At 30.8% G+C, this 24,829-nt stretch overlaps 3 protein-coding genes across 8 annotated transcripts; 2 read left to right on the forward strand and 1 right to left on the reverse strand.

The window, feature by feature from the left end:
* The first annotated feature begins 818 nt into the window (after positions 1–818).
* LOC130977085 (protein PHR1-LIKE 2-like) lies at positions 819–4,735 on the forward strand. 2 transcript variants are annotated; one of them, XM_057902091.1, is made up of 7 exons: positions 819–891; positions 1,066–1,304; positions 3,098–3,174; positions 3,274–3,328; positions 3,534–3,609; positions 3,692–3,761; positions 3,945–4,735. In XM_057902091.1, the coding sequence occupies exons 2-7, from the start codon at positions 1,106–1,108 to the stop codon at positions 4,413–4,415; spliced, it is 948 nt and encodes a 315-aa protein (XP_057758074.1). In that variant the 5' UTR covers positions 819–891; positions 1,066–1,105; the 3' UTR covers positions 4,416–4,735. The 2 variants fall into 2 exon arrangements, with proteins under 2 accessions (XP_057758074.1, XP_057758075.1); XM_057902092.1 differs by lacking the exon at positions 819–891 and having other exon boundaries at positions 954–1,304; positions 3,274–3,286.
* A 2,700-nt stretch (positions 4,736–7,435) lies between these two features.
* Positions 7,436–16,154, forward strand: LOC130977084 (myb family transcription factor PHL7-like). 5 transcript variants are annotated; one of them, XM_057902088.1, is made up of 8 exons: positions 7,455–7,688; positions 13,243–13,549; positions 13,777–13,986; positions 14,083–14,159; positions 14,242–14,284; positions 14,394–14,454; positions 14,648–14,717; positions 15,453–16,154. In XM_057902088.1, exons 3-8 carry the CDS (start codon positions 13,788–13,790, stop codon positions 15,960–15,962), a joined length of 960 nt encoding a protein of 319 aa, XP_057758071.1. In that variant the 5' UTR covers positions 7,455–7,688; positions 13,243–13,549; positions 13,777–13,787; the 3' UTR covers positions 15,963–16,154. The 5 variants fall into 5 exon arrangements, with proteins under 5 accessions (XP_057758069.1, XP_057758073.1, XP_057758071.1 ...); XM_057902089.1 differs by lacking the exon at positions 7,455–7,688 and adding an exon at positions 11,898–12,144; XM_057902086.1 differs by lacking the exon at positions 13,243–13,549 and having other exon boundaries at positions 7,436–7,688.
* A 1,559-nt stretch (positions 16,155–17,713) lies between these two features.
* On the reverse strand, positions 17,714–22,965 carry LOC130976654 (uncharacterized). Its single transcript, XM_057901568.1, has 13 exons — positions 22,765–22,965; positions 22,067–22,302; positions 21,630–21,711; positions 21,409–21,512; positions 21,154–21,280; positions 20,812–20,906; positions 20,273–20,396; positions 19,754–19,834; positions 19,481–19,579; positions 19,227–19,406; positions 18,926–19,066; positions 18,433–18,570; positions 17,714–18,246 (listed from the first exon to the last, which is right to left on the reverse strand). The coding sequence occupies exons 2-13, from the start codon at positions 22,105–22,107 to the stop codon at positions 18,034–18,036; spliced, it is 1,425 nt and encodes a 474-aa protein (XP_057757551.1). The 5' UTR covers positions 22,108–22,302; positions 22,765–22,965; the 3' UTR covers positions 17,714–18,033.
* Between the last annotated feature and the right edge of the window lie 1,864 nt (positions 22,966–24,829).

A 24,829-nucleotide genomic window follows, 5' to 3' on the forward strand; every position in this document is an offset into this window, starting at 1 on the left:
ACCAGTACTAGTTGAAATCAAATTTTTAAAATAATTATAAATTTAAGAAAAAAAATTTAAAAATTAATAAAATTTATTATTTTTAATTAGTATTTTTAATTTATATTTTTAAATATTAACTCTTAATTATTGATTGAAAATAATAAATTTTGTTGTTGATATATTTAATAGTAGGAGTGTAATAGTCTGGTTAAGTCTAGATCCGACCACTTTGGAAACTAATTTGATATGATTTTATAAAGTCGGGTAAAGATCTAAAAAATAGATTTGGTCATTATTTAGGTTCGGTTTTGGATTAAAACGAACCTTATTTCACTCGGTCTATATGCATCTTAAAGAGATTAAAAAAAGTATATATGTTTTAAATTAATTCTAATATTATGTTATATTAATTATAAGTTTATTATTTTATTTTTAATCATATTTGTTGAATTAAAAAATAAATAAAAAAATATGAAATTGTAATTAGAATTTATAAATAAATTTAAATTCAAAAATAAGTATATCTACTTTTTGATAACAAATATGTTTTTTTTATAAATAAATGTATCATAATCTTTTGAAATAAAATTTGTCAAAATCCAGACATCACTAATTTAGATTTGATTTTAGTATAGTTTGAAAGTAATAAAATTTTATCGAATCTAAAATCGAGTAAAACTCTTAAAGATAAACTCAGTTATTATTTAGAGTCGAATGTAAATCAAAATAAACATGATTTCACCCAAACAATGTACACCCATATTTGACAGTAATCAAACTTTAGTTCATTTAAAAAGGTTTTTTTGGTTAGTCTTTTTAAGTTTGGTTTTGTTGTTTGTATAATAAAAAGGGCAGAAAGGGACAAGATCCCCGAAAGGCGTGCCAGTGTGCCAGCGTCAGTTTCAGAAGGTACGGTGTTTTTCTCTCCAGTTTCATTGTCATCCTCTCTCTCTCTCTCTAAAAAGCTTCAACCTTTACCCTTTTCACTCAAATGGGTACCTAGCTCTACCCCTCCCTTCATTTGGATCTACTCCTCAATCTCTCACTTTCTCTCTTTCTCTCTCTCTCTCTTCCTTCTTTCAGGTTTTCACCATTGGAGAAGAAGAAGGGAGGTATCATCATCATGTATCCGAGGCTGATACACCCACATGAAGCAGGGCTTGTTGGACAAGAAGATGTTCAAGTTGGTGGCGCCTCCAATCTCACACACAAGGGAGACCCATGTCTTGTTCTCACTGCTGATCCAAAACCAAGACTTCGTTGGACTCAGGACCTCCATGAACGCTTTGTTGATGCTGTCACTCAGCTCGGAGGTGCTAGTAGTAAGTCAAAGTTTCAACCTTTTTCCCTTCATTCACTTCAATCTTCTTTTTATTTATTTATTTTGAAATTCCTTTTTTTTTTCTTGTTATAGCACATATGCAATTTTTTGTTTTCTGTTTTCTTCTCATGGAAGAAGAATATGGCTGAGAATTTGTATTGGCTCCTTTGGATATTATTATCCTTTCTGATTTTTGTTTGAATTTTTGAAATGAAATCATGATCCCACTTTCTAGTTGGGGGGCAAGTAAAAATGAAGGGGATTTTTCTTTTTTGCTTTCGAGTCAATTACTTATGTATAGTTAATTAATTAGAAATTTTAATTCTTTTCTGGCTTTAATCTATCTACTTGTTGATTCTTATTGTTTTTTCTTATCAAGCATAACTGTTCATCCCTGAAATGCAAGTGCTTTTAGAGAAGGTGGAATTTTTTGGGAGAGATTAGGTGGAGAATTCTTTTATGAGCAGAAAACTTACCCCACCCACATTTTAATTAGAGATGTTGAATGTTGCAGTTAAATTAAGATCCTTAATGTTTGAAAGGGGTTTATTTATAAGCGGGTTTTGAGTTTGATCATAAAGTATAGAACTTTTGCAGAAAGGTTTGCACTTTATAGAGTCCAGTAGTCCACATTTGACCTTATGTCCACGTTCCATTGGTTTGCTGAAATTGACTCGGAAGGTTTATGCTGTTTTTTCTTTTTTTGGTTGAATCTGCGGCAATGGAGTGGAACTAGTAGTTGTACATTGACATAGACACAATTGGGGTGATGAAGTTGCCATGTTGATATCCTCCAATGAGAAAAGATTGCAAATTCACTTTTATTCGGCCAACTACTATTTTGCTTTCCCTTTAAATTTCCATTTTCCTCTCTGCAATAACAACTTAAATGCTTAATCCTTGTTCATTCACTATTTTGTTGGCCAATTGTTGGGTAAAAAAAAGTTGGTTTCCTAGCAAGACCGATAGCGTAATTATGTTGAGTGGTTAATATGTTGCCATTTGTAGGGTTCTCCATCAATTCGATAATGTTTCGATACAGTATCATTATTCATAATCTTTTCCAATGAACTAGCCAGAATTGAGTGTATAATGTTACTACAACATTGTGGGGTTACTATTCCTTTTTTTTTCCCTGCATAATTGTGAATTGTAACAAGGAGTGACTGCTTTAGCGTCAGGTCAAAATGGTTGTAGGCCTCTTAAGGAATACATTTAGCTAAGTGCTTCATTGTTGCAGCTTGAGGGCCACAGTAGTAGTCAGTAGGCTATCAATAGACGCTATAGCGGCCATAGTGGCTACTATTCTTGAATAAGCCACTTTATGCATGTTGAGAAAGAACTTGAGGTTCTAGAATTGATTCCCCTCCCACAATTGATTTTACCCATGTTTGGTATTTCTCCACTAGAATCAGTTCTTGCCTTAGAATTGATTTTGAGAGAAGTGAACTTCTTTTAATGTATGTTAGAATCACTTATGAATTGCCAAATATGAATTACTTTACATTAAGATCAATTCTATCAAATGGTAACAGATGAATGATTGAGTGGTTTGCTGTTGTAATAACAAAGCAAGATACTTTGCATGAATTCACCAAGTTTGGAAAGTTCAAAAGTATTTTGATGCAAATAAATTTAGCTTTCGATGTTTCCTATGTCATATCAGTAACCTAGCTCCTGGATATTAAAACTAGTTTAACTTCGTCCTAACTAGTAACAATTAGAATTTTAATGTGTATTGTAATCAATATCATCAATATCATTGTTTGACTAGGTTCTGGCTATTATCTGCAGAAGCTACGCCAAAAGCAATCATGCGGACCATGAATGTCAAGGGTTTGACTCTATTTCATTTGAAGAGTCATCTTCAGGTCTTGCTACATATTTATATATATCTTTCCTCATTATAATCTACCCAATTTTAGTCTTTGTGATGAAAACGAAAAGAATATGTCTATTCTGTCTTGCAGAAATATAGACTTGGTAAGCAATCAGGGAAAGATATGGGTGAGGGATGCAAAGATGGTATGGTTGTCATTCCCACTTATGTTTCCACCATCCAAACTTTTCATGCTCAGCATTTATTATAACTGTGTGTTGTGTTGAGGAAAAAAAGCTTTAACTATAATCACCAGATGAAAGTTTGGCAGGAATTTCTAATTTGTGATTACGCCTAAATAGTCCTGTTTTATTCTTGGTTTAATTGATTTTTGTTGAAATTTTATGAAAGGATTGTCGGGTTCATACTTAGAAAGCCCTGGTACTGACAACTCTTCTCCAAAGTTGCCAACTTCCGATACCAATGAGTAAGCATCTTTTTGCATTCTTAAGAGCACAAATGGAGTCTTAATAATCAACAATTGAAGGAAAAATTAATCTTTTGCATAGGGGTTTTGAAATCAAGGAAGCCTTAAGAGCACAAATGGAAGTGCAAAGTAAACTACATTTGCAAGTAGAGGTAAATATCTTCTTCTTAGTGCGCAAGTTGTGCTTATTGCTTGTCTTCATGAAGTTTTTTAGATTTAGATTGAATTTTCATACTGTATAATTGGAGTTAGATGTTGATATAATAGATGAGGAAATTCTTTTGAAACTACTTTGTAGATAATGCTTACTAATTTTCAAAATTATTCTAATGAAGGCAGAGAAGCATTTGCAAATTCGCCAAGACGCAGAGCAAAGGTACATGGTCATGCTTGAAAGAGCTTGTAAGATGCTAGCTGATCAATTCATTGGCGCTACCGTCATAGACACCGACAACCAAAAGTTTCAAGGAGTCGGGAGCAAGACCCCAAGAGGTCCCATGGTTGATCCTCTTGGTTTTTTCTCCATGCCATCTACTGAAGTGGCGGGAGTCAATGTCCCGGAAGAGGAACTACCTCATAGCCTCCCGCCACAGAGGGCCGACTGTTCGACTGAAAGTTGTCTAACCTCACATGAGACTACCGGGGGATTGATTTTAGAAGGATCACCCGGTGAGGGGAAAAGGAGGCTGCTAGGCATGGACTCTATGGCAGCACCTTTGATCTGGACTGAAGCTAAGATGAGAACTCAAGCCATCAATGTAGCCCAAGGTAACCCTCATGGAATAACTAGGTATGCCGGCATGTAGGGATGGAAGGTCAAGTCGATGGTTCATCCGGTTCATCCTGCGATAATCCAAAGATACCTTTTCAGGCCTTCATTCCTTTCTCTAGGATAGGTATTTGAACTCTGACCTGTTCTTTTCTAATTAGTGGGAACAGATGTGGAATCACCTTATTCCATTTTGTAAATTCAAACTTCCCTATGGCTTTAAGCATTGTGAAAAGCTAGCATTGACTGTACAATTATTTCGAACATGCCAATTTCGCGCGGATAATGTGGAAAAGTGAAGTTGTAGAAATCAGCTCAGGTACTTTTCTTTAAGCAGTTATCTTGAATCATTGTCAAGTCCTTGTTCTTAGGTTATGTTTTTTCACCTTGTTTGATGCTTTACTAAATTTTGGTGACTTTTGGCCTTTAGCACCAACTTGTGATGTAAATAGCACTATTTGAGGCCATAGTTCATCACACCAAAGATGTGACATTTGCCATTTTTGTTGATTCCCCACCATTGATTGGGTGTGAATGACACAAGTAGTTAGTTGGAGGATCATGACATCAATGGATGGAGAAGAGAGAGTTGGTTGGTGTTGAAAGCCAGCTATACTCAAATCATGGTTTGTTATTTTATGCTTATGAAATTCATTAGAAAACAAATTTTATGCTAAGTGCTGAGTATAACATAGTTGGATATGTGTCCAAGGTGGTGGAATTATTATTCAAGTGGGGACCATTTACATGCTAATATGATTAGTAATTTAGTATTAAGACTGTGGACAAAGAAATACACACACACACACACATATATATATATATATATATATATATATATATATATATATATATATATATATATATATATATATATATATATGGTACACATGGAGGCCAATTGTTAATTTGGGATTTGCCTAAGCCAAATGGCCTTAATAGGAAAATGGCTTTGGACTTTGGTAGTTGATAGCATCGATGGCTTGCAACCTTATTATCAATGATTCCTCTATATTAATCTTTTCTTAATGCCACCATCTTAGTTCTTATATAGTGGAATCAGTTTTTTCTTTGGCTACAATGATATATATATATGCACCTTATTTTCAATATTTGTGTATCTAAAGAGAGTTGGAGTGGTGAGAGGAATTTAGATAGTTTGCACCAAGTTTTAACTTTGAACTTTATTTATCCAGTTTAAATTGGTTGAGTGGATAGTTTATTCGTACATCTAAGCAAGTGTGTAAGTGTTGGAGTTCGAATATCTTCTTGTGCATGTCTCAGCGAGAATACCATAAAAAAAGGTTGAGTTTCATTTCATCAATGTAAAAGATAATAAATAAAGTTTCAAAGTCATAATAAATAAAGTTTCAAAGTCAAAATAAGAGATTAATATTGGATAGTATATGGACAGGACTTTTTTTATTTAAATTATTCAAATACTTTATTTACTGAAATATGAAATATGTAAAATATTTATATTTTTATACTGTTATTACACATTTTAGATACTGTTCTGAGGGACCACTGAGGTGGAATGGGTTTAGATGTAAGGTTCATTCTAATATTTAAGTTAGCAAATAAATGTGTTCATATTATTCTACTCGTATGGTTAATTAGTTATTTATATTGGATTGAATTACATGAATTCAAATTATATTCATTTAAATTTTAAATTAAAAAAATTGTAATTTTAAATTTTAATTTATTTGAATAAAATTAAATAAAATAGAACAATAAAAATTAAACACAACCAGAATATTATATCAATGTATCAAATTCTTAGTTGGTTTTATACATTTTTGATGCATTTAAAATTTAAAATTGTTAATTTTTGAATTTAAAAAACTTTAAATCGTTAATTTTTTTACACATTTCGGGTGTACAGTACTTGATCTCAATGTTTACTTGTCTTCTATCTTTTATATTCGAAATGTATAATGACAGTGTAAAAATGTAGATACACTCAGTAATATGAGACAAATGAAAAAAAGAAAAATATGTATACTATATTCTCAAATAAATGAAACAATATGAGACAATTCTATAATACATACCCTCATGTACAAAATTTAGCACCTGTAGTGTAGAGAATTAGAAGATTGGTCATTCGTGGGGTGGAATATCATAGTGATAGAAAGAATAAAGAGAACTATTTGAAGGAAGAATCAATAGAAATTTGCTAAATAGTGGAGAAAATGTTGATTTACAAATTACAACAAATAAACACCCTTATATAAGGTAGTAATTAATTATTACACTAATTAATTATAATTATAATGTAATTATTCTCTAATTTTTCAACTCTCTGATGTAATTAATACGATTTCACTAACAAAATTCAAAATCAGTTAGTTTATTTATTTATTTTATATTTGTGGTGTTAACTTTTTACATAATTATCAAATTACATGTTTTTTTAATGATTATTAATATGGTCGATAAAAAATAGTTATTTTTACTAATATAATAATATGTAATAAAATAGTAAAATACACGTATAAATTTTGTTTATACCGAAACTATTAAAATTAAATTCATATATATATATATATATATATATATATATATATATATATATATATATACCATATAAATCCGGAATTTTTTTAAATAAATAATTTGATTATTTTAATTACCAAAATAAATAATTTGTAACGTATTTATCAATTTATACCACATTTATTTATCTCGTTTACAATATAAACAAGATAATTTTGTATGTATTTCGTTTACAGTGTAAACGAGATATGTAAATTTTAAACCCCAACAAAAAAATCATATATAAATTCATATAGAAAATAATTTCTAAAAAAAAAAATAAGCAGTTTGATATTTTGAATGCATGGTTTTGCATTGTTGAATCCATAGATAAATCCACAGGCGGAAGAAGTTTATTTTGTGAAGAAAGCAATATATAGGAAATTGACTAGACTGCCGGAATATTATTTATTGAATATATTTAGAATCATTTGGGAATATTACATTGAAGATTCCATCATAGCCAATTACTATGCTTTAGGTTTGTTTCTTGTCTCACCTCACAACCAATAATAGCTACTAAATTCTATCTTTTCACCCATTCACACCACTTGGGACTTGGAATTATAGTCATACTAGGTAACATATCACACACAATCAATACAAAAACAGTAAGTAAATAAATCCAAAACTCTAAAACAAAGAATTCAAGGCCACATAAAAGTCACCAACTTCACATGCTTGAGGAGATTGATGATGATCAAGCAAGTTAGAGACACTATAATTATCTCCTCCTTCTTCTGATCTTCTTCTTTGCCTCAATAACAGGGTATGTTCTATCCCTATCTTCTCTTTTTCATTTCCAACTTTCTCTTTTAGCTATATTAGAGCAAACACTACTATATATAGATATTTTGTTTTTTTTAATTCTTTATTAATTTGGTTGTTATATATAATCAATTGATGAGATTAGATTTAAGTAGTTGCAAAGTCTGAACTGTTTGGCCGTCGATTTTAACCATATTCGTAAATTATTATGATGGTTATTAAGAAAGTTCTATTCAAATTAAAGTGGCGATTTTTATATTTAGTAGTTTACTTTTTTACCATATATAATTTGTTAATAATCTCTATTTGTTAGTGTATATATGTACACTTTTACTAATATATATAAATAGAAGTATGTATTTAACTTTATTAATAGAAAATATATAAAAGATTGACAATATATATTCAAACCCTAAAGTTATTTAGTAACTTAAGACTTTTTTTTGTGTTTGATGTAATTCTATATATAGTAAGGACTTTATAAAAGAGGATAATGCATGAGAAAGATAATTATGAAATCATGACCTTGCAACGGTATAGCGCTTAGAAATGGAATATTTTATAAGATTTTTTTTAAAGCCTTATTATTGTGTTGTTTATAAGTTTAAATTATTTGGAATAATTATTTGAGCTTGGCATGCATAATCATTGTGAATGAATACCATAAGCTATGAGTGGTTGATGACACATGGCAAGGTATCAATGATATATAGTTTATTTGGAGAGTGAATGTTCATAAAATTCTTTGAATGATTCACGTACCTATTACTATTTGGATATATATTTATATATAGGTTAAAAGATCAAACTCATTATCAACCACAATAATTGCATAATTAAAGAAATGAAAAATAGCCCAAGTTTAATGCTTGACATGCCTATTTAAATTTAGGGTTTCGTGTTGAACTTCTATTTCTGTCTACGGATACTTTTAAGGGTTCTAAGAGCATTTTTTAGCTTTATTAATTATCTTTGATAAAAAAAACTCTATATTATAGCATATTTTTTTAAAACTTTATTTGTTGCATTATTAAGATTGGTTTTCTATTATTATATCGCTCTTAATAAACTATTGCATGTGATTTTGAACTATCAATAATTAAAGTGGGAACCATGTTTAAATAGAAATAATACTTAATTTAATTTCTGAATTTGTAAGTGAATTTTAATTTAATTTTTAAAATTTAATTTATTTTTATTTAATTTATAAATTTTGTAAACGTAATTCTTGTTAGTTTTTGAAATAATTTTCAATGGATAGATGTTCATAAAATATTGATGTGGAGCTAAATGTCACATTGGACTTTGTAAAACAGTATCGTTTTAGTTTTAACATTCAAATAATAACACAAAAACAATATCGTAAGTGATGCTTATTAAAAAAAGAGTAAAGTATTGTTTTTGTCCCCAACGTTTGAGGTAAATCTCAAAATTGTCCCTAACGTTTCAATCGTCCTATTTACATCCCTAACGTTTTAAAATTGACTCAATATTGTCCTGCCGTTAGGGATCCGTTAATAAAATTAACGGCGGGACAAAATTGAGACGATTTTGAAACGTTAGGGACGTAAATAAGACTAAAACGTTAGGGACAAAAACGATACATAGAAATAAATTTTAATTTTATTCTTCAATAATATCAATTTTTTACTATACATAGTATTCAATTATTTTTAATCATATTTACACTTAATCACCTTATTTTCATTCTAAATAAATTAATTTTTTTTATAATTTTACGCTTAAAGTAATATAATTTTTTTATAAATAAATAAATTTTATACTTTCATTCTAAATAAATAATGTAATTTTACTTTCATTACTTAATCACATTACTTATATTTTTTTTATAGTTTTACACTTTTATTCTAATCACATTACATTATTTATTTAGAATAAAAGTGTAAAATTTATTTATTTATAAAAAAATACATTACTTTAAGTGTAAAATTAAAAAAATAAATTTATTTAGAATGAAAATAAGGTGATTAAGTGTAAATATGATTAAAAATAATTAAATACTATGTACAGTAACAAATTGATATTATTGAATAATAAAATTAAAATTTATTTTTATGTATCGTTTTTGTCCCCAACGTTTTAGTCCTATTTACGTCCCTAACGTTTCAAAATCGTCTCAATTTTGTCCCGCCGTTAATTTTATTAACGGATCCCTAACGGCAGGACAATATTGAGTCAATTTTAAAACGTTAGGGACGTAAATAGGACGATTGAAATGTTAGAGACAATTTTGAGATTTACCCCAAACGTTGGGGACAAAAACAATACTTTACTCTTAAAAAAAATTTCCAAAGCAAATGATACATATTATTTTTAGACTATTTAAGTGTAAAAAATAAAACTGCATCATTTTTTAAGTTTTAGTTAAATATTTCACTATTTATATAAGCATTTTATTAATGTTTGTATGTCAAAAATTATTACAAAAACTAATATAAATCACATTGATAAAATAAAAGACTAAATAAAAATAATTATAATTTTAAAAATTAAAATAAGACTCCTATACAAATTTAAAAACCAAATTAAATATTAACTCATATTAAAATGCATGCTTTTATGGATTTCATGATTCATGATTTTACCCTAACTCATGAATAAGAATAACCATTAATTTTTCATTAATTTCGTTTTCATCTTTGCACTCTGGGGCTTTTAATTTGTTTATCGTAATACTCTATTGTTAATAAATGCCTTGATTTATTAGTGAAATCTAAACTTGTGGGGTTCATCTTTCTAAAACAATGGAACTTATATATATATGAGTTTAGGGTTTAAAGTTTAAATATTTTATTTTAATAAATATATTAAATATTAATTTTTTCTTTTTTATAAAAACTTTTTTTATTTGACAACTATATCAGCTAAATCCTATATTATATTAAGATTATTATTATGTTATATTATATTAAAATCCAAATTTATTTTCTTCCAAATAATGGTCGATGGACCAAGACTTAAATGATTGGGTGGAAAAATACCAGAATAAGAAGACTTTGAAATATTTGACTCAAGGAATGGACAAGAAAGAGTGGTTTGGTTAAATAATAAATAGTTCAATTCAATATTTCAATGGCACCCCTGCTAAGGAATCAATATATGCTAATAATTAATTTAAGAGCATATATGAAAGCAAAGTACTAAGGAAAATCCAATACATAGAAGCCCTAGTAAAAAATGGTTGGCATGTATGTTGAGTGAATTTTACTTGTAATATCTAAGGATTTGTTATTTTGAAGTTTTTTTTTTTTTTTTTTTTAAAGTTAGTAGTGAAACTCAAATTTATAATATTTTAAGTGAGTATGAAGAGATTATATCATTTAAATTATAATTCGTTAGTTTTTGAAGTTGTTCTTTTAAGTAAAAGAAAAAAAGTTATGTCATCTTTTTGTATCTAATTGTTAGAAGATACAAAATAAAAGAAATTTGTATTTATATTATACCTATGATATTAAATATACAATCATACACTATATTTACATAAAAAATAATCACTAATAAATTGTTTGTAAAAAAACATACAATAGAATTATATTCATATTTATAATCAAAACACGAATAAAATAACTGATTTTTTATGTTTATAAAAACATTTTTAATTCCATTTAAAATGTTTGATTATTTTACTACAAAAATTTAATGATTTTAATAATTAATTATGTTGTAAAAATATAAATATATTATGATCGGTATATGATATTGATTAAAGATTTAATTATAAATTTATAATTTATTTAGATAAATTTTTATGAAAAGATATTTTTTTTAAGTTACTTTTTTTAAAAAATATTTTAAAAATCTAAAATTAATTTTATATTTAGATATTTTATATAAAATATATTTTTATCAAATAATTATATTTGAATATAATAATATAAAAATATTTTTTATTTATTATGTTAAAAATATCTTTTTTTTTAAAGTAAAAACAGATGTAAATTATAATTTTTTTAAAAAGATATTTTTTATTTTTTTATTATTTTTATTATTAATATTTTGTTAATTACAACAAAAAATAATAAAAAATATTTTTTTATTAAAATTTGTTTAATAACTTAATAGTACTTAAACAAGCTCTTAATATTTTTTCTTCAAAATTCTTAAAACTTGGTAGTTGTGTGTGATATTTCCTATTTTTAGAATTTTATAAAAAAATAAAAGTAATGAAATCATATTTTCCATTCCCACTTTTTATTATATAATTAAAACTAAAAACTAAAAAGAAAAACTAAAAACTGAAAAAAAAAAGAAATAGAATCCAAAATCCATAGGACCAAAGGAAATGCCATTGGAGGGGTATGAGTGTGTGTGTCACTGCATAGCAAGAGAGAGAGAGAAGAGAGAGAAGAGAGAGAAACAGCACAGAACTACACAGCTCCGAAATTGAAGGGAGCGAAATTTTGTTATGCGTTGTCGTTTGGATTGCGTAGATCTGGGTACGTATTCATTCCTTCTTCTTCTTCTTCTTCTTCTTCTTCTTCCCCCTTTCAATCACAATCTCTTTTCTCTCTCTCTGAAGCTGCTTCTGCTTCTGCTTCTGCATTTCCTTTCCTTTGTTTCTTAACTTTTTTGGCGACCCTTTTGGCATTAATTCCTTTGAGCTTCAACTCAGTGCTACTCTTCTCTATTGCATCACCCTCAAGTTTGTGTTTTTAATTTCAAGCCTTTGACTTTCTACTTTTTCAAAATTGCACCCTACACTTTGCAACGCTCCGTGCTTTGCGACTAGAGAATGGAAGCTTTTCTCACTTTTATTTTTTTAAAGCTGTAAAATTTTCAGATTTTCGTGATCATTGAAGTGTTGGGCCATTCAAATTTCGGGTCATAACCCCAATTTTGGGGAGATGTAAAAATTTAGTAATTGGTTTATTAGAGTTGAGGTTCTTCAATTTTGAGGGTGTGGCCTGATATTCATAGGTATTAATGTGATGAAAATTCAATTAGTCAACTTTGAAGGATATTACCCTGTTCTCTAATGTTGCTAGGTTGCATCAGATGTTGTATGAGAATGAATATAATAATAGTCTTTGCTTTAAGCAACAATAATGATGCTTTTTAGTTCTCTGCAAACAATATGATGATATCTTTGTGACTTAGTAAAGTTTAAGGAGAAATCAACCTCATTTAGGGATAAGTACCTCAAATTGTGTTGGCTTCACCTTTTATTCTTCCCTACTACAGCTGATTGAGCTGAAAATTTGGTTCTTCCTTGTATCAATGTATCTAGCTAAAAATTGTATCCAAATATATTATTTCAAGGATGTAACAAATTTTCAGAGTCATGGTAAAATGGGATAGAGGGAGGATTAGATAAGTTGGATGGTTATTGGAGAGGGATAATTTGGTGCTAGGATATTGTTCCGAAGTTTCTTAGGAAGCTAAATGTCATTTTGTATAAGTATATTGTAGAATGTAGATAATGATTTAATGCCTTTATCGAGTGCCATTTTGTAAAAGAACAAGAAAAGTTAACCTAGTTCAAGACCACTTGGCTTAAGTTGCTTAGACATTGGAACATTGTGGTTTTGTATCAGACGGTTTGAGGTTCTCCTAAAAGCTCAACTGAAGAGAGAAGGAAGGAAGAAATTCGCTTTAGATGAAGAACAAAATGAACAAGTGTCTACTGGTCTTGAGTTTGTGATAGTGTGTACTCTCCACTATGGACAGTGGTGCTCATGGTAAATATTGCTGTGTTGAAGGATCCACATATTGCAGTCAATACTTCTTGGATACATGGGAGTGTTTGTTAAGGTCAAAATATGTTGCGACTTGCAAACAATGATATCTATAGTTGGTTGAGGGAGGATCTCTATAATGTAACGCTCCATGATCAAACAAAATGTGAGTAGATCTTAGATTAGGTAGTGGGATCATAACATGTTAATTTCAAATTTTCATTTAGGAATATTTGAGGTTACTCTTGAAGAAATTCCTTTCTTGATTGTGTTGTGTGCATATCTCTGATTGTTCCCCATTTCTTTGACAACCTGTTCAAATAGGCAGTAAGGTTCAGGATGTCAGTACTAATTTCCACATTATATTCTGTTATTTTTTATGTTTTCTGTCAGATAAATGACAAATGTATCATCAAAAGAGTGTCCCTAGTTCAAGTTTAATCGGAAGCAATTCATTGGTTCATGGTAGTAGCACAATGGATCCTGGCAATGGAGACAATCTTTCCAACAACCCTAATCTCGCCTCAAAGCAACGTTTACGGTGGACACATGAGCTACATGAGCGCTTTGTTGATGCTGTGGCACAACTTGGTGGACCAGATCGTGAGTATTACCCCCCGGCTTTTTGTTGGATGAAGAATTTATCTAACATATATGCTTGAGTATTAGATTCTCAAACTATCCTTTTTTCCCCCTCAGGCGCTACACCGAAAGGTGTCCTTAGAGTTATGGGTGTGCAAGGCTTAACAATCTACCATGTGAAAAGTCATTTACAGGTAACATGTTTCCAGGGTCTCTCAGTATCTGTTATTCTAATTCATTTCCTCTTTGTTCACTCTACTATTCTGCTGCATCCAGAAATATCGTCTAGCAAAGTACCTACCTGATTCCTCGTCTGATGGTATGTCTCTGAGTTTCACTGTTTCAAATTTCACATATATGAGTATATTCATTATACTTTGAATTCTCCCTTAGATTTGATTGGTGATAACTTCTAAAATTGTTTGTAGAAGGAAAGAAAACTGACAAGAAAGAAGCAGGGGATATGCTTTCCAATCTAGATGGTTCACCGTGAGTATATGCGTGATTATTTATATCCCCATTACTAATGCACATTTAGCTAGACAACTATATCTTATGCTTACTATGTGTTCAATGCATTGAAGCTGTTGCTGGGAGAAAAAGTAACTTGCTTTTTTTTCCCCTCAAAAGTTCTGGTGGTATATAAATGACTGAAATTATGTGTGGTCTTGTCTGTCTGCAGTGGGATGCAAATTACTGAAGCATTAAAGCTTCAAATGGAGGTGCAGAAACGCCTACATGAACAATTGGAGGTAAATTTTATTGAACTGATCTAATGGCTTATATTACATTAACATATTTGGTTATTTATTGTATCATATTTAATCACGCGAGATGAAGTGATGAGTTTGATATCTAATTTATGCGGGTCAACACTAATTGTTTTTTATTACATAAAAAAATATACACTAGGTTTTATTATCCAAGGTGTATATACTGATCAACACATTCGCATGAGTAATGCTGCTACCAGTTGAGATTTTGATTTATCAAATCTACATGCATTTGCAGACAAATTTACCAAACTCTAATTTAAGGGAAGATGATAAATTTACATGAATGCATTTACAGGGCATTAATTGTAACATGTTAACATAAATTTTTTTTTATTTTAAGGCCTTTTTCAAGGAATAGTGTGAGCTAGTTCCTATGTAAGCAAGATAATTATTGAAAAGATTGTTTTAACAAGATATACTGCATGGTTTTGTGATGGCAAGAGAGAATCAGCACACCATTGATCATCATATTTTGATCATGTAAACAATTTATAATTCTTGAAAGTTCTATATACTTAAAGACTTGTGATTGTAGAGGAATCAATGACCTTTCTTGGATGTCTTTGACTTGTGAAATTCCAAAATATTTCTACCTTTGTTATAAAAACAAATACATGCATTTTTTTTTTCTTCAGAGTTTTGGTTTTTAAATTAAGAATCAATTGAATATGCTGAATGGTGAGATTGTAATCATATTTTGATATGGAACAGGTTCAGAGGCAGCTACAATTGAGGATAGAAGCCCAGGGTAAATACTTAAAAAAGATAATTGAAGAGCAACAACGGCTCAGTGGGGTTCTTTCAGATGTACCCGGCTCTGGGATTGCTGGGCAAGTTCCAGAAGATACCTGCCCAGATCCTGATAACAAGACTGATCCGGCAACTCCTGATCCGGAGAAAGCAGCCAAAGAACGTGCCCCAGCAAAGAGTCTTTCAAATGAATCTTTTTCGTCTCACCACGAACCATTGACGCCAGATTCTGGTTCCCCTGCTGACAGCCCCAAAGGGGAGAGATCAACCAAGAGGCAAAAAGTAAGTGTGGAGGCAACATTTTCCAAACCGGATATGGTGCTCCCGCATCAGATACTGGAGTCGAGCATGTCGTCGTACCAGCAATCAAGCACCGTTTTCCTTACACAAGATCAATTTGATCCATCATTGGGTATGTCTGCTAGAAATAGTGAGGAATTGGAGAAGGTTGGTAGTGGCAGTAACATTTGATTGGCTGTAATGTGTAGTAGCTAGTGCACTAGGACTGACTCTGTCAACTTTCTAAGCTTAGTTTCTGTGTTATATTATGTACTCCTTAGTGGATGAAGGAACCTGTTCTTAACAGATTCCTAAGGTCTAGTTTTCAGTTCAATACTTACCAAATACTAAGCCTTTTAATTTCATTTAGTGAGCTGATTTGAATTGGGGTTAAAGAAAGCATCTAGTAAACTGCTGCATAAACCTATTTATTCTGCATCATTTCGCTGTCTGTGTTGGGGTATAATTTAATGTTTGCTTATGCCAATAATAAAACTATATGTTGCTGTTTGTAATGTATAGATGTTTGCATGGAAAAATCTTGCAGATGATGCTGCTTTATTTCGAGAAAAATGTTATTAATGAAATCTGATATAAACAAGACAAGATTCTAAAAGTTACATGTTGAACCGTGTTTGAGTCCTTTTAAGCTAGTCAAAGTTGGAATCAAATTATCAAGTGCAACTTTTGAATTTGAATATCTTACAATGGTGGGTCACCCCCAAAATCCTGCGAGTTTTGGAAAAAGAAAGAACTTCATGTTAATGGAAAAAAAAAGGGGGAAAAATGTTGTCTTAAACTTTTCCCTCTCCCACTCCCATACTCTAGGGGTGGCAAACAAGAAAGTCCACCCTGCCAAAAGTCCGTTCCGTTTTGCTTAGTGAGGCAATCCTGAATTCTCTCTCTGCTTTGCCTGACGGCGGACTGCCGCTAAACCCACCAAATCCCTTTTTTTGTTTTTCCATAATCTATTAAATATTAAATAATATATAAAATTTCATAACCATTTCAACAAATTTATAATTTTTAAAGATATAAAAAATTATAATCTCTAAATTCACAAACATTAAAGTCTTTATAATTATAAATATGTAATAAACATAATTATAAACCAAGTTTTTTTAAACAAAATAATAAAACTAACATTGTCCAAAGCAAAACAAACATTGTCTAAAATATATAATTAAATAACTTCAAGTTTATAATCAATCAAACATAATTCAAAATATAACTTAGAACATTTTCAATTATCATCTTCATCCTCTTGTAAATCAATAATATCATAAAAATTTGTAAAAAAATGGCCTTGACAAAAAAAACGCTTGGCCCGGCGGGGAAGTCTGCCCTGCTTCGCCAAAGCCCACGGATTAGGCGGTGCGAGTTAGGCGGGCTTTTTAGGTTTAGCTATTTCAATTTTCCAGCCTAGCCTGTCTTTAGCGGGTTACATGGGTCGATCCGGTGAGTTTTGACCCGTTTGCTATCCCTACTCCCAACAAGTTATCCATTTTTGTTTTTTCAAGTTTTAATTATATATAAACGAAAAAAATTGATAAAAAGCATTATCCAGAAAATATAAAAAGTTCTTACCCTAAAGATTAAATGTAAGAAATATTTGATATGTGAGACATGATAGACCAAAGGTCAAATGATGTTTAAGCATAGAAATTAGATATTGTAATATCACTGGTGAAAAGCATTTGTATTTTGATAGCAATGTCAATGCAAACATTAAGTAGAATTCATTTCAAAATTTCAGTTGTCACATTCCATTACAGTTTGTTAGGAATTTGGGAAGAGGGTAATGTTACCAAGTTACTTCAAGTGTCTTATAGTTTATGTCAGAAATGTTATCTAATCACACAAGAAGCACCAAGTTTACAGAATGCAACACAGAAGTGAGTCACATCCAAAGCCTCAATAAACAATTGGTATTATCAGGGCCAAGTATACAAAGCATTATTTTTTGCTCATTTAGTAGTACATTCTTGAATTTTCCTAAAAGAGAACCAACTAGTCAAGCTACAAAGAAAGTTGGATTTCATGGGCTACCTAACAATATCAATGCATTTTACATTGGCAGCCCGGTGCATAAGCATTCCATGTTAGCGCAGAGTCCAGGAAAAGGCCGCACCCAAAGGATATAATGTAGGCGGCCTAACCTGATAATTACATCAGTGGCTGATTCCACAGGTTAAAAAATTTTTACATTGATGTGGAAAAATTTATAAGATGGATTACAAGATGCAATAGCAACCAAGACTAATCAAGATGACTGGTGTCTTTGATGGAAAGATCCCCTTGGCATGCAACAACGCCGCAGGCGTCGACTAAGGGACTCAATCTTTTCTAACCCGTCGGATTTAATCTTCTTTGCTTTATCAGGTTTCTTCTTCTTCTTCTTTTCCTTTTGACTCTTTTCGTCTTCTTTCTTGTCCGGCAAGATTTCTCTCATGCTTCCCATGGGAGTAAAGAATAACTTGCATATTTCGATATAATTTACATGCGAAGTACAAAACACCAATGTCAATTTATGGATTACCATATCACTTTGATATAACTTAGCAGGCAAGTAACTGCCACATTACTATTGCACATCTTCAAATCAATTTTGTGCTCTTAACTGATGAATAAATCAAAGATAGAAATAGAGATAGAGACAGACCTCAGAAGCATTATCCTCAGCTCCATGATCTGTAGTAGGTTCCTCGTCGCTGTTTCCCATAATGGAACATCTGCCCCAGCTTTCTCTAGTTGAGCTATTACATGAGTAAGAATCTCGGTTCAAGACATCTGGCTCGTCCTGTAAAATCATTAAACATCATTTCGAAGAAAGATTAAATCTGCTAACTAACATGTTTAAACCACTAAAGACATCAGTAGCAGAAAGCAAACAATTTCTACAGGAAATAAAAAAATATTTCTATAAAAAATAGAAAACAACATAAGATCAACTTAAATGTCAGTGGTACCGAAAACTATGTCAATCTTATTTCTCAGCACAAAGGTTTTATGCAAACTGAGGACGCAAACTGTGCGGCCGTTAACTATTCGAATAGCCTTGAAGTCTACATCATGGCCTTAAAGGTAACGAATGATTAAACAGAATAAAAGTTTCAAAGGAAAATAGCATAGGCAGATGGAAGGAGAGATCTTACTGTAGTCACTGGGACAACTTCTGAGGGAAGGCCTCCAACTGAATCTACAAATGAAGCGTTCGGAGCAGAAGAAGATGAACTTGCAGCATCGGTAGTTGATGCTGCAGACCGCAGACTAGAGAGTATCTCATATAACAGGCTCTACCAATAAAAGCAAGAGCAGATTAGTATCTAAAAATCTGATGACATAAGTTGCATAAGAAGCTTGGTGATGTATCATTCTGGTTCATAAGTTGCATTTTGGGTGCAAAGTGATTTCATCAAGAAATAGAATTCTATACACTATGCTTATTAATATTACCTCATCCAAACCAGAACCAAGTCTCAAACTCCCCAGATTGAAATATTTATCAACCTTTCGAGTTCTAGGAATTGGAGGAGGGTGGAGCACCTTACAGAAGAAAACAGCAACTGAATCAAAAAAGGACTGTGGTCGAGAGGAGTTGTGATCGCCATTAAATCTTATGACATTTTTATCACCCTACAAATTTAGAGATCATGTAAGATATTTTGGCTATGTTAAACAAGCACATTGACTCAGGTTGGAAATAATACCGCATAAACTTTGGAGATGAGTTCAGTGTGGTGGGGCTGAATAAATTTGTCATCGTTAGCATGTGCAAATAAAGCAGGAATGAATGTCTTCGCAGCAACCTGTAAGCTTTAAAAGCATTAAATTAAGACAGACACGAAGGAGATAGCTCTGGCGAAAAAAAATGTTTGTCCAGAAAATAAATGCTATTAAATTTGAACTGGTCTAAATACACCATAACATATCAAATAAACAGAAGAAAGAAACAAAAATTTGGCTTCAAAATTAATACATACCGGCAAAAGTTTAAGGTCCATGATATCAAACTTCGCCTTCTTTTCGATAACCCTCCGCATGTATTGTACAGCCATTTTAACCTGATTGTGGACCAATGCAGCAAAATTAAAAGAACATACACAAAATTCAAACTAACCAACCATGACAAGAAAGTAGATTGAAACCTCTAAGATGAAAGACTTTATCCACTCCAAAGATAGTTAACAATAATCCTATTTCCCAATCCTTTCAATCAAACACCAAAGTGATCCTCTAAATTTCGAGGGAAGGAAAATAAGAAACCCACAAGCATTTTAACCAATGCATAACCCAGAACTGTAAGTTTGTAACAGCATCTTCACTTATTACCTCATACTACTGCCAAAAGCTTATTCACTTATGGTATTGCATTAATCACTTATTCACTTACTCTTCACAATATGGAGATCCTACTTCATTTAATCATTTTTAGTTGCTACTACAAAGGAAAGATAGCATCTTAAGTCCTATGAATATAGAATGAGGGAGAGAGAATGTACAGTGAACTTTGGAAGCCGAATTTTATAAACATCCACCAGCTCCATCATCAGAGTATACAAGTTTGAAAAGGCACTATCCAACACCATTCCAGCAATATAAGGGTCTTCAGCTCCATAGAGAATGCTACATCACAATTCACACCAAAGTAAAGTGCATAGTCAATTATACCATTGATTTCTCTCATTAATTTTTTTGGTTCCTATCATCTAGATTAATGTACTTGTGATATTAATAACATAGATACCCGAAGGAGTTCAAAAGTTATTTGTAAAGATAAAAAATTGAAGGCTTTTTTTTAGTATGAAATAAATACTTATTTTTAAATGTTTTAGATGATAAAAATTTATGGTGACAAGGATTAGGAAAAAAAATGGAAAGAAAAGATAAAAAAGACTAATTACAGCCAACACAAAAAACTTTATACAAACCAAAATCGAAATGGCCTATATTATAAAGACTAAAAGCACATTCAAGCCTAAAATCATTTGACCAAGAAATTCTTGCAAAAATCAAACTAGTTGATTGGAAATTGTAGTACCTAGTAACGGCACCCATCGATCGTCCCCAGAGACCTATACCTGATATTTGCTTGTTGCTTCTTAAATATGACACTGCCATCTTGAGATCATCTTTCTACATAAAGGGAAAGAGAAACAAAACAAGTTTTTCATATATAACAGATCAAGAGTAAACATCAAAATTGACACACACAAAAAATAAAATAAAAATAAAGCGAAATTAAAACCGCAAAATTGATCATGAGGGTCTTTATAAATGTGTTGTATTGTTAGTTTCATAGAGTATGTAATATGCAGAAGCTAATGTAAATGGATTCAAACCAATTCAACGAATAAAACATATTCTTTAAGAGGTTACTTACTTCATGCCAACCAAGGCTTACATAATCTCCTTCAGATAAGCCTGACCCTGAGAAGTCGAGAGTAAAGACAGTAATATTTGATGGAAGAAGAACGACGACAGCTTCATTGGCATCTGCTCTACAACCACTGCATCATTTGTACACAAATACACATATCAAAAAGGAGAATGGAACAAATGTATCATTCAGAACCAGAACCATATAAAACCTGTTTCAAGCTGCAATAGCTGTCTGTGTCCATAAAGATTAAATTACCTATTTCCATGGCAATATATAACACAAGGAAGAGAAGCATTTTCAGGGAATGGTGAAGGGAGATAATGGCTACACTGCAAGGTATAACCTCTTGAGTTCTTTAGCTGCAAGATTACAAATAAATATATAAGATAACTAAGATTTCAATCTACTGTTTCATACATTAATTAGTTTCTAAGAATAGACAACAATAGTATACAACAAAATATGTCCATACTTGCCTCCAAATCCTGCCTTATGTATGTTCTTCCGGCAAGGGTGAATTCCTTTTCCCACAGGTACTGTTCTGGATCATACTCAGCCCTGCACATGTGGCAAAGCAGATACACTGAAACTATAATCGACAGTCTTGAAAAATAATAATGCAAAATTGAGCAGTGAAAAATGGTGCCCTTAGTCATTTGCATAAGTTTCACAAAAGAGACTAATTTCAGAATAATTGAAGTCTTCGATGAAAATTGTCTCGTGGTTCTTGTAAGATGATTGAAACATGTTCAGCTGAATTCAATACAGTTCAAATTAAATTCAATCACCATGAATAGAAAAACCTCTTTAGCTTGAAGACTTAATTAGTCACTCATAACACAGTGCCACTCAGAACCAATATACTTTACAAGTTTGGAATCTAAATATACTAATTCCCAAAGAGGCTATATACCTGGGAGGACGAATAACGAAATTGATGAATTGGTCAATCATCTTGTTTCAGCATGTAACTCAGAGAAGCTCCGCTTCACGGGATTACAAGTAGAGCGGAGTCTCTGAGAAGGTCATTCATTCTTCCCCTTAGCCTCAAAATCCTCCCAGGATAGAAAGAACATGCTCATAAAATTTGGCTGCAAAATATTAATTAAGGACACCTTTTTCCAACACAACCCATGAAATGTTCAGTTCCTGTAAAATAAATAAATAAATGGCACAAAAACTTTACAAAGGCTTCATCTAGATAAACCATAGAAAGGGAGCAATAAGCTAGCAATTTTCAATCTAAGCAAAAAAGTTGTCCCTTTCAAATCCGTTAAGCTAGCAATTTGCAATTCTTAACATGAAGTTACTTTATTCAGAAGTCAAAACCTTTCACACTTGAATTCCGTTAAACAATTCCTAAATGAGAAACAATTTTTAAAGCAAACAAATAAATACAGTAATAAACGGTTAAATCACACAAAGCAATAATTTGGGCATTAACATCCCAATTCAGATCCCACATTCAAAATCCACCCACCTTGTTTCTTTGATAACAATAAAAATGCCACATTTGAACAATGCACATGGCAAATGAATCACATTTTTGCAACAAATGGAACAAGGAACTTGGGGAATGGAAAGATAACATGAAAAAGGAAACAACTTTACCAGAATGAAAAAGAGGGTATCTATGATGATAATGTAGGACCCTCCCCTGACGCAGAATCAAAATACAATGCTGCGTTTGAAGAAATTAAACAAAGCCAAATTCAAATGGAATTTTCAAGCAAGAGCCTTTGTTGTTGCTTTTGTGTTGTTCTTGTTTTGTCCCTTTGAATTTTCACAGAGTAAGAGAAATCATAGGAGATTGAAAAACGATGAGAAAATGAAGGAAAAAGAGATGAAAGACAGAGGAAGAGAACGTTTGGGCAGAGACAACAGCTGAATCAGCCAGCTGGATTTTAATTTTTTTTTAAACCTTAAAATTTGTCGTCTCCTCATTCTTTCTGTTTTTACAAGTAGTTAATTTTTTTTTTTAATTTTGGGAATTTTTAAATATAATTTTAAATTAGATTCACGGTGAGATTCTGTATCTTTGTGTCATTGGTTGAAAAAAGTTTACAAAATTGCATGGGAATTATTTCTTTTATGTTTTATCAACCCTATGTTTCTCTTTAATTTAGAAAGGTTCATAGGAGGCACATGCACAAGTTGCGTGATCATTCTAATATTCTTTTCTTTCAATATTTTTTTGTACATTATCTAAAATTCAATTTGGGATAAGATGTACACAGTACATACCTTTTAGTTAGTTAGGGTAGGTTTTTTACACAAATCTCTAAGTTCTATATTGCAAACTTCAACGTCCGTGGACTAACAGTTAATGATAAATTTTCATAACACATATTTTATTTTATTTTGATTTTCCCAGAGTATCCTTTAACCCGACAGGTCAATAATTAATCTGTCGCGGATTGAGTTTCATTTAAGAGTCTGTCGCTGGCCAATGGGTTGCTGCATGCATAAGACGGAATTCGAACACTCAACACTTACTTAAGCGAACGAGTGAGTTGACCACTCGACCAATCTAAATTGATTATAACAAGCATTTTATGTTGCAAGAACAAATGGTAGTGGCAAATGTAATAAATTGGTGTGTAATAATATAAAATGACCATTTTTCATTATTTGACATTTAGAGAAATAATTTATTTTTTGGACATTGTAACTTATGAGATGATATTTTTCGTGAAAACAAAATGTGACAACATTATTTTCGAGAATTTAATTTTAGTGCACTCATTGTGAAACAATTTTACACATGTAAAAAAAATGTAATTCACTATTATATAAAAACGTTTTACATTGTTAATGTATTAAAATTAAACTTTTATTTTTATATACTAAAATAGTAATTCAAGCTGATATTTATTATTTATAAGTTGTTATTTTAGAAGCATTTCGCTATCACAGTTCAAATCCAACACATGAATAGCCTTTAAATTAAACCAAAAGTTACAGTTAGCCATGAAAATAATTCTTTTGTTTTGGTTGCTCTAAACGCGAAATTTTCCATCTATGAGCCATTATGCAAAAATAATTGAAAATTTCGGCATTGTGACTAAAAACAAGTGATTAAAGACTTGAATAATATACATAAAATAGAATATTTTATCTCTTATCAATCGTCTTTAAAAATAGATAGATAAATTTATTCATATTATTTTTAAATTTTTTTTTTTAATTAATGCCATGTCAAAAATATTGCTTACTTGGCAAAATTTTAGAATCAACCATTCAATTTTTATCAAATCATCTATTATTTCAAAATCAGCAAAAAAAAAACAAAAAACGATACAATAATTACCAACGACAATAATTAAAAATTAATAGTGTCTAACCAAATTTGTAATTTACAAAGACATTACATTCATATTCCTATATTTATTATATCTTACCATGTAAACAATACAATTAATTTATAACTCCAATAATTAATTTATTAATTTTTATAAATAACTCATTCAATGTAATAAACATCCATATTACAAATGTCATAATAATATTATTAATCATAATAAATTTTACGTTACAAATATTCAAATTCTATACTATTTGAATTTCTTATATAAGTCTTTTATCACTATTCTTTCAAATTATATCAAATTTAGCACAAAAAATTTATTTTCAAACTACACAACATCTCAAACTTACTCAATAGAGATAACTATGT

This window comes from Arachis stenosperma, chromosome 4 (genome assembly GCF_014773155.1).
Source record: "Arachis stenosperma cultivar V10309 chromosome 4, arast.V10309.gnm1.PFL2, whole genome shotgun sequence".
NCBI classification, from domain to species: domain Eukaryota; kingdom Viridiplantae; phylum Streptophyta; class Magnoliopsida; order Fabales; family Fabaceae; genus Arachis; species Arachis stenosperma.